At 43.1% G+C, this 10,393-nt stretch overlaps 1 protein-coding gene across 1 annotated transcript; it reads right to left on the bottom strand.

Annotated features, from left to right (window-relative positions):
• Positions 1-2,478: 2,478 nt before the first annotated feature.
• On the bottom strand, positions 2,479-7,948 carry LOC140381754 (transcriptional repressor CTCF-like). The gene is made up of 13 exons (XM_072465890.1): positions 7,789-7,948; positions 6,670-6,929; positions 6,421-6,603; positions 6,006-6,351; positions 5,762-5,932; positions 5,546-5,679; positions 4,952-5,072; positions 4,734-4,883; positions 4,502-4,662; positions 4,232-4,414; positions 3,854-4,013; positions 3,618-3,764; positions 2,479-3,518 (listed from the first exon to the last, which is right to left on the bottom strand). Exons 2-13 carry the CDS (start codon positions 6,907-6,909, stop codon positions 3,271-3,273), a joined length of 2,244 nt encoding a protein of 747 aa, XP_072321991.1. The 5' UTR covers positions 6,910-6,929; positions 7,789-7,948; the 3' UTR covers positions 2,479-3,270.
• Between the last annotated feature and the right edge of the window lie 2,445 nt (positions 7,949-10,393).

Here is a 10,393-nt window from a genome sequence, read left to right as displayed (position 1 = left end):
TCAAAGTAAAACAGACATCACAAGTCACGATTGATCTCACACATGGTGATGTGAGAGAGAGGGGACGCAAACTCAAACCCGCTCATCTCTGACTGAGGCTGCACAGGGGCCCGGGGCAGGGGCCCGGGACAGGGGACAGGGGCCCGGGACAGGGGCCGAACACTGTTCACTCCAAAGTCTCATGTCAGAGGTTCTGGACGAGACGGCGCTCGTCCGGACCGGATCTCCGCCTCTTAGTGACCGGGGCATAGAGGCCCCTCACCGGCCTCACCTGCAGCTAACACGGGCTGGTGTAAATGTTAAGCTTATTATCTTTCATTCAGACACATATTGTGCGCGGGGCAGAGCTCTCGTCGCCTCCAGCCTGAGCGAACTAACGTGACAGAATCGTGTTGTTTCAAACAGCAGCATTAACCGTCTCTTTGTAAGAGAAGTTCAATACCTGGAGAGTGTTGTTGAGTTTGCAGTTTCTTTACATCGTCAAGAAGTTTCTTCTTTCGTTTTTCGGCACCGGGAGATATATTCTTCTGGACATGAGGACCACGTTGTGTTGTGTTTATGTTTTGCTCTCGAGCTCCTCGCGCACAATGAAGTTGCCCAATCAGCGCAGGTTTGGTGTCTTAGTTGCCAGATTGTCATTACAAATAAATGCGGTTTGTGCGTTATATGTTACCGCTGTGTGCGCTGCCGCGCCAGCAGCGCTACTACACTAGTGGCGCACGCTGCGCTTGCACTTCGCATAAGACGGGTTGCCAGATTGGGGGCCCTATTAACGCCTCGGGGCCCTACGCGGCTGCTTAGTTCGCTTATAGGCTGGGCCGGCCCTGCACACACCATCCTGGGACATGAAATTGCAATGGAACCATTATATTTTTGGAATGTACTTTTGGCAGCAGGGGAAAATCTTTCAAAAAAGACATGAATGGATAAAACAGAATGAACAATCAAGTACTCGGCTCAAACAATGTTGATTTATAAAATGGGGGGAAAAGAAAAGAAAATCACCTTTGCTGTTAAGTTGAAGTTTGGCATTTAAAAATGACAGATGGAAATATGCTAAGCCACATATGCCAATATTGAATTCTTACCCGCTTACTTGCTTTGTTTTGTTGTTTGCTTTCTATAAAATAAAATAAAATAACACATTTTAATAGCTAAGTAAAGTAAAGTAATTGTAAAAAATATGAATCATTGTAAATTATACAATGATCGCAGATACAAGTGGTAGCTGGGTAGTCCCTTAAAGATAGTGAGGAACTCAGACACATGGGATGAGCTCAGAGTAGAGCCACTGCTCCTCTGTGTCGAGAGGAGCCAGCTGAAATGGCTACGTTGCAGATGCCTCCAGCCCTGCTGGAGAGAATGACTCAGGATCCCCCTGGAGGGGCTGGAGGCATTGGTTTTCTGTTGCTTCTATGGCCTGACTCCGAATAAGTGGAAGAAAATGGATTGATAGGTAATTCTGTCCCTTGAACCGTGAATGTTGATTTCGTATCAAACTTTTACGTGGCACTTGAATAGTTTTAACTTGACCGTGCTCCATTGGCGGCCGCGGAGATGAGATTTGCTTGTACGTGATGTAACCTAAATGTTCCGGAGTTGCAGTTTATTATGAAAAGTTGACAACCACACCGGAAACCGTGCTCGCTTTAGTTACTGTGGCAACAAGGATGTCCCTAAACGATGAGAAGTCTTGTCACTCTTCCCTCGAGCCGCCGCGGGCCCAGCGGAAAAAACAACGAAGCCTTGTGTTTCCAAGGCGAGGTGAATGAAACGATCTCACGTGGTTCTCACAACAGCACAGTCCTAAAGTTACAAGACTGGCTCCTTCACGCTGAGTGTTTCAATGTCATCACTTTGTTAAAGTCATTTTAAGGGTAAGTTAAACAGTAGCTAACCCTTAAAAGAAGTAAACTGAGCAACAGGCTAGTTTAAAGGTCCCGTGCAGCCAAACCACTACTGACAAGTGTATGAAGTAAATGTCCATCCTTTTGAGGGGATATTACTATTGGCACTCTTACAATTAAATATCTGTAAGGTTCATCAATCGTGCGTTTCCTGGAAGAGCTTTTTGAGGAACTACAAATGGAATTTTGTATCTTTTAGACTTATTATGCTCTTTTATTAGCCATGTCATAACGCTGTTCAAGATTAATTTACCAAGTTGTATTTAAATAGATCCATGCATGTATGAGCAACTTAATCCTGCATGAGAGCTCACATAACGGTTTTCACCCACCCACTATCCCCGCCCACTGCTCTATTCTTATCAATACATGTAGATTCAAACACTTTTCCAGCAATAAAAACACAAGTCTATGGATCTGTTTCAATTAATTATTGCAGATTACCATGAACAAAATGTAAAATAAATATCTACCCATGTAGTTTAGCATACTGTGATCTTCCTCACCATTACTATGAATTAACATTAACACAGACCACTTGGTGCGATAGAAAGAAGGAAGCTAAACAAGATTTAATAACGGTTTGTCAATTTAATAAAATATAATCGCAAGCAAAATACAGAAGATTTTTTGTGTTAGCATCAGCCAGGTTCTGAAAAATACAATGCCATCATCAAACTGTACTGTGACCAGTCTTCCAAACCACAGTTAAACATTGGTAATTCATACTTAACGGTGCAAATGTTTTGATGGTTTTACAGTTGTACATTTAATTTTGCTCCGGACTTAAAAATATGATTCAGGCTTCTTTGTCGCACAACCAGTTGTACAAAAGACCAACAATGAGTTGAATGGCTACAAAAAAGCAAAACAAACACCCCATCTTGCACCTAATCTGTGACTATAGTACATATGCATAATCTAGGGTTACAATTGGGAGGCATAAACAACAGCCGAGAAGCATTTAAAAGCTACTACAGGCATCAGACTAACATAGAAACAATCCAATATCTTATGGCAACATTTAACACCAGGATCCCCTTTTTAAAAATAAACCTGGCATTTAGCTGACCGGCAAGTCCTTTTTCCAGTTTTTAAATCTAATCTGAGAAAAGACTCTTCAGAAAAGACCTCGCAACACAAAACATCAAGCCTCAATAAAAACAAAAGATATTACACCAAGGACACTAGCATTAAATGCAGCCATCAAAATAATTTTGGTAATTATTTGTCAAATCTATACCCCCAGTCTGTATACATACATTAAAACATTTTAATTTACAGTGATTTCTGTGCAGGTTGCCGTTTAAATCTAAATGCATGTGATGTGAGAGGGGTGGTCTACTCTGCTGGACCATGGCCATCATCGGTCCATCATGCTGAGGATCATCTCAGGGGTCAGATCTCCATTTGGTGGGGCCTCTGTCAGCTGCGGATCCTGTACAGCTTCTTCCACTTGAGACAACTCTTCCATCTGAATGGCGGCCTTTCCTTCACCAACAATCACTTCTTCTGCAATGTCATCTTCCTGGTCTACTCCAACCTCCTTCTTCACAATGATGTCATTCACTTCTCCGGTCTCCTCATTCTCCACCCGAATGATGGCAGCAGCTAGAATTAATTCAACAATTGAAAGCTCAGGTTTGTGTTCAACTGTACCCTGAAATGAGATTCTACCATAATGTAGTTTATGTGGCTTAGAAGGGTCACCTTCTGGCTTGTTCTTTGGGGGTCTTCCACGTTTCCGCTTCACCGGGGGCTCCGGGGCTGGAACAGGAACCACAGGTGAGGCCTGCTCCAACTCTATCTCATCAAGAAGATCTTCGTCATCCTCCTCTGCCTCCTCCATTTCACCCTCTAGGACGGCACAAAATTGTTCATTTTTCCAATAAAAATATACTTGGCATTCCGAATGTATACAATTATAATAAAAGATCTATTTATACCAGTGTCTTCAAAATCCTCCTCCTCCTCCTCGTCATCATCATCATCTTTCTTTGACTGCATCTTCCTCTTTCGCCCTCGGCGTCCCTTTCTGGGTGGAGTTCCATTTTCATCAGCAGTAATTTCACCATTGCAGTTCTCAGCATGACGAATCATTGTGTTCTGAATTCAAAAACATTACGTTTCAGAACAGAATTCACAAACTAGGAATTCACTGGGTACAGCACACAACAATGAATAACAGTAAAAGCAAAACATATCAAAAAGGGCAGTGCATAAAACTTCACAAATAAAGTAAAATAAACTGAATATGCATATACTCCATTTGCAGTTATCAAGAGTGCATACTGAGACATGTTTTTGTGTAGTAGCCATCTTACCCTGCGTGTAAAGGTTTTACTGCATTTGCTACACACAAATGCTGTAGGGATGAAGTTTGGATCGTGGTAACGTTTGAAGTGCATGTCCAGGAGCTGTTTCTGCCGGAATGTCTTCTCACACTGAGTGCAGGAAAACGGCTTCTCTCCTGTGTGTGTTCGTTTGTGCATCACCATGTGACGCTCCTACAAGCGAAACAATAATTCACATTATCCGTTTGATATAAAAGGCAGAGCACATCTAAAAAAAAAAAAAAAACATAAAATAAATACCTGTCTGCAGCAGTAGTCACACATCTCACACTTGAAGCGTTTCTCATTCTTATGAGTTTTCTGGTGCTGAATTAAAGCATATCGCTCGTGGAACACAGCATCACAGTAACGGCACTTTTTCCCAGTTTCAATAAACGAGTGCTGCTTCCTCAAATGTACACCTAGGATAAAGAGGATGTTAGTTACACTTGGCAAATTTATCAAGAGGCCACATGTCCAGAATAGTACATACCAAGGTCACTCTTTCGAGCAATAACCGTGTCACAGTGTGGGCAGTGGAACTTGGCCACATTCTCTGTGTGTTTCTGGAGAATATGCATCTTCATGGTACCACTCTGTGTGAAGCGTGCATGACAAATGTAGCACTCATAGGGCTTCTCACCTGCAAACAAACAAGTGTCATCTAGTGTCTCCTTTGCTTGTGCCCGGACCCACTCACGAGCATCAAACCTGAATGTGTCCTCATGTGTCTCTTAAGCTTGTAGGTGTCTCTGCTCGCGTAACTACACAAGCTGCACTGGAAAGGCCTTTCTCCAGTATGGGAGCGGATGTGCCTCTTCAGCTTACTGACCTAAAAACACAAGATAGAAAAATAGTAATGCGCCACCTCCGTAAAATACAAGTTCATATGACCCCACATTTCAGTAAACTTGGAATTGAGTGTGAGGACTGCAACTTTGAAGACTCATTGTGTACTGCTGGTGTACTCTGAGCTTCAGCAGCAGGAATGATGAGCAGCCCGAATGGCACCATACACATGTAGGAGAGAGTACTTTGGTGAGACCAAAGTACCAAGGGGACATTAGAGCTACTTTTATAAATCACTTTTCATTTGTGGTATTAGTTGCATTTTTGATAAGTTACTGTGACAACTACAGCCACAACTCGTCAGTTTTGAGACAGAGCCCCAATGCTTTCTAATTATAAAACAATTGAGAGTTATTATATTAGTCGTTTCTTAATTTTCCTTTTATGTCATTTAATCAAAGCAATATAACAATAACGGACAAAAATAGGACCATAAAAACAGGGCTGTTTACATACCTCCACACTACAATAATCGCACATGGAGCACTTGAAGGGCTTCTCGTGTGTATGTTTGTAGCGACGGTGACGCACCAGCTCTCCGCTCGTCACAAAAGCCATGTCACAGTCAGTGCATTTATGGGGACGTGTACCTTAACGAGATAAATGGTTTAACTTTTGCCATAATCACAAGAGAATACTTTAAGCAGCCGAACGCCTTGGAAAATGGGGTACCCGTGTGAGTGTTGAGGTGGTTTCTGAGCAGTGTGACTGTTCTAAAAGCCCTTCCACACAGGTGACATTTGTGTGGTCTTTCGTCTGTGTGGCTCTTCATGTGACGGTCCAGGTTAGAGCGGCGTGGACACGTGTAGCTACACAACTCGCATTGAAAGGTCTTCTTAACACCTACACAAAAGACATTTATGAAAAAGGGAAAAGACATACACAGAATGGGTTCAACAACAACAAAAAGCCAAACCTTTCTTTTTGATCTTTGTGGGCTTAGGTGGTTTCATGTTACCCACAACCTTCTCAGCATTCACTTCAGACAGAAGCCCTTCCTGCTGTTCCTCTTCAAAGTCATACACAGACACATCCATGCCTCTGTCCCCCTCCGAATAACGCAATCTGCTTTTTTTCCCCTTCTTCAATTTGCGGATAGTGGATATAGGCTGATAATCTGGGTCTTCCTGGTCCTGAGGGGGCATTTCTTCTCCAATATTCTCTTCTTCCTCTTCTACTGCCCCTTGAAGGTTCTCATGTGCTACCTGGAGCTCCTCGTGTTCCACAGTCTCCACTTCACCATTGGCGCCCACTTTTACCACCTGAATGGTTTTGCATGTCAATTGGTGTAAATGTTTAAACTTGAAGAACCCTGTGATTATTTTTCTTACCTGAAAGCCTTCAGGCAAAGGCAGAGTGTGACAGATAACAGGTTCTCCGTCCTTGTTACCAGCAGAAGCCTCAACATATGTGGCCTGAAGACCCGCCACTGTTGTAGTTGAGACGGGCACCTGAACCAACTGAAGCTGGCCAAGTCCCAAAGCAGCACCAGCCTGCTCCTCCATGTTAACTACCTGTAAATCATATAATTATTTACCGACTGGATCCTTAAAAATGGAAACTTAAACAGCACTACCTACCTGGAGGGTAATGATTTGACCTTCATCTCCTCCAGTGACTGTCACAGTGCCACCGCTTTCCAACACTTCAGTCTTCATTTGTAAAAGAGTTGGGTCTAAAGCATCCATGACCATCATCTCCATGTTACTGGTCACCTCTGCCTGCTGAGCTACAGCTGTGGCTTGTAACAGAGCCTCTGCACCCTCTGGTAGGACCTTTCCATCAACAACAGCCTCCATGGACACAACCTCGCCCTCCATGGCAATGGGCCAGTGACACCCTGATAAATGAAAGCGATTAACGAGACAGTATAAATAGGTTCTAAAATGTAGAAGTGCCCCCATAAATAAACCACTGGACAAGTAAATACATTTCAGGACATTGTTAAAAATGGTAGCAAGAGAAGTTCACAAAGCGATAAAGAGAAAAATTACATATTGAGGATACTTCTGTAAGTCAATAAAACAAGTTAAGTTTGCTGAACACGGACTTTGGGATAAAATGTATCTTCACAAACCAATGCATCAAACTTTAGCCTGTGTGCAGATGCGTATGCACGATTTCGTATCTCGTGAAATAATCGTTTAAACAAAGCCCAGACTCCATCAGTTGATCAATCTGATGACAACACAGTGTATATTTTAAAATCTATCAGTTTGAAGTTGAGGCTCAAAATGCATTCATAACTCAAACCATGTTTATTGATAAATAAACGTCAACAAAGATAATCAGTTTGTGTATGCTACAGTATATAATGATTTGACGACAACGGTTCAATGTTCACAACTACTTGAATATCAACTGTGGGCAGTTGAACTGGGGAGGCGCGATGCGCCTGAAAACAGGAAACAAAGGGCACGATAAGATGGACGACAGGCCTAAACTAACTTTTAACACAGAGTGTACAAATCAAAGCCATTCCTCCACGTGCATCTAAAAATACAGCCAAAAACGAATGAACACTCGAGCGAAACATCGAGTTTCACTTTATGGAGCGATTTGGTGAATTTTGGATAACGATAGAGGGAGACAAACACCCCCCGTCAGCGCCTGTAAGCACTACCGTGACACCTAGAGGCCGACGAAAGATCCTACAAAAACCTATACATATTTGGTGGGAAAGTACGCGTTTTACTTACTGTTCACAGCTTCTGTTTGTGGTTATATTCACTTCGAAGTCAAGTGAGTACCCTTGATCTCTTCAATCCCGCTGCCGATGTACGAGCGAGCTAAGCGCCAGCCTTAAAATTTTCTCCCGCTTTGGAAGAGTGGGCCCAGCGTAAAATGGCTGCCGATGTGTGCCTCTGCGCATGCGCTGGTGCCGTCCCACAAGAATTTAGAGGCGTGGCCTGTGCGTGCGGCCGCTAATGGGCGCCACTTTTGAATTCAGCGGTGGTTGTGGCGGGTCACGAGGTGTTGGTCATTATTATTAACTTAAAGTATCCATAAACAACTCCACAGTGCCCCTTGTAATGGGTTTGTTTTGACAAACAGTTGTTGAATAGGCTAGCCGCGGCCCCAGTGCCCACAGACATACACTCCAGTAGTTAAGATCCATGATAAGCAAGGCAAGTTTATTTGTAGAGTACAATTCATACACAAGACAATTCAAAGCGCTTCACACAACAGGGGAAAATGCATCAAAATCATAAAGACATGACAGAAATAACAATACCTTAATTTCTATTCATTCGATTTAACAATTTTGCTGACATGAATCATTTTGTCCGTGCTTAGTGATCTGCCAGATGGAAAATCTATTGGACTTCACTGGCAGACACTTCAGACAATCTTTCCCATATTTATTTGACATTGCACGCATGACAGGTGTCTCCGGGATGGGCACGTCGCTTTTAAATTGATTCTTTCCCATGTTTGATCTTTTAATTTAATGAAATTTAAAGGTGTTATTTTCAGGCTATCCCTCAAATAGTTACAGTAAAATCACAAAGACATCACAGAAATCACAAAACAGTTTTAAGACATAAAAGATGAGAGTGCAAAGAAAATCATTTCAGTCTTATGCACAGCTAAATAAAACAGTTTTTAGCTTAGATTTGAACATTGCCAGAGTAGAGGCCTGTCTCACAACTTCAGGAAGACGGTTCCAGATTTTAACTGCATAAAACTGAAACGCAGATTCCCCATGTTTAGTCCTGACTCTGGCACCAGCAGGAGGCCAGTCCCCTGAGGTCCTGAGATGGTTCATATGGCACTAACGTGCGAGATGTACTTTGGCGCAAGGGCATGGAGAGACTTGTTAACAAGCAGAGTTGTTTTAAAGTATATTCTCTGAGCCACAGGAGCCAGTGCAGAGACCTGAGAACAGGACTAATGTGATGGTACTTCCTGGTTCTAGTCAGGACCCGAGCAGCAGCGTTCTGGATGTACTGCAGCTGTTTTACAGCTCGTTTGGAGAGGCCAGTGAGCAGACCGTTACAGTAGTCTAATCTACTGGAGACAAATGCATGGATAAGTTGCTCCAAGTCTAGTTTAGACACTATTTTTTATTTTGGCAATTTTTTCTTTAGATGGTAAAAAGTTGCTGATGTTATTGATTTGACGTGGCTGTTAAAATTTAGGCCGTGGCTGCAGAGCTGCGGCGCGGTCAAATGGCCCAGCAGTTTCAGGAACCGCGGCATAGCCATATAGCCTCATGGCTAACCCTGACCTTAACCCTAACCCTAACCTTAACCCTAACCTTAACCCGGCGCGGTCTAAAACGGCGCGGTCAAATAGCCCAGCAGTTTCAGGAGCCGCGGCACAAAATAACATGGCAGTTTTGGCCGCGCGCCACGGCTTTGTAGACACTCCCTGAAATTAAAGTCTGAGTCCATTATTACCCCCAGATTTCTAGCTTGATTTGAAGATTTGGAGCGAGACTCTGGAGGTGACCGCTAACACTTTCTCTTTGTTTCTGTGGGCCTATGATGATTTCAGTCTTGTTTTGCATCCACACACTGATCTGTTGAATGCAGTGACAGAGTGAATCCACTGGTCCATATTCACCTGCCGACAGTGAAACATAGATCTGAGTGTTGTCTGCATAATTGTGATAGGACACATTTTCGTGTATCAACTGATCTAACGGCAACATGTAGAGGTTGAACAGAAAGGGTCCCAGGATTGACCCTTGGGGCACCCCACAGGTCAGGGGCAAGTGGTCTGAGACACAGCAATTTCAACAAATTTAGGGCAGTGCCAGTGATGGCCACCCAGTCCTCTAGTCTCTGTAAGAGGATCTTATGATCAACAGTGTCAAAAGCACTACTCAGATCTAACAGAATTATTAATAATAATAATTGCCCATGTCAGTGTTCAGGCGGATGTCATTTGTCCCCTTGACAAGATAAGTCTCAGTGCTGTGATGAGGTCTAAAACCTGACTGAAAAACATCAAATGAGATGTTTATTAAGAGGATATCCATGAACTGTTGGTAAACAACCTTTTCAAGGACTTTGCCCCAAAATGACAGATTAGAGATGGGCCGGTAATGACTCAGTACTGCGCCATCAAGATTGCTCTTCTTTAGGAGAGGATTTATGATCGCCGTTTTCAAAGACATTGGGAATGTTCCAGATTGGAGTGACATGTTAACTATGTGAGTGAGTTGTGCTAGTAAACTGTTCAGCACAGACTTTACAAATTTGGTGGGTAACACATCGAGGCAGCATGTAGATGAACTCAGACTGGTGATGATCTCCTGGACAGTTTTGTCAGTTACAGGTGCAAAGTGAGTTAGCT

Source organism: Eucyclogobius newberryi, unplaced genomic scaffold (assembly GCF_026437365.1).
Source record: "Eucyclogobius newberryi isolate DKJ021-1_F unplaced genomic scaffold, fEucNew1.0.hap1 SCAF_5, whole genome shotgun sequence".
Classification (NCBI taxonomy): domain Eukaryota; kingdom Metazoa; phylum Chordata; class Actinopteri; order Gobiiformes; family Gobiidae; genus Eucyclogobius; species Eucyclogobius newberryi.
This window is presented reverse-complemented; position numbering and strand designations above follow the sequence as displayed.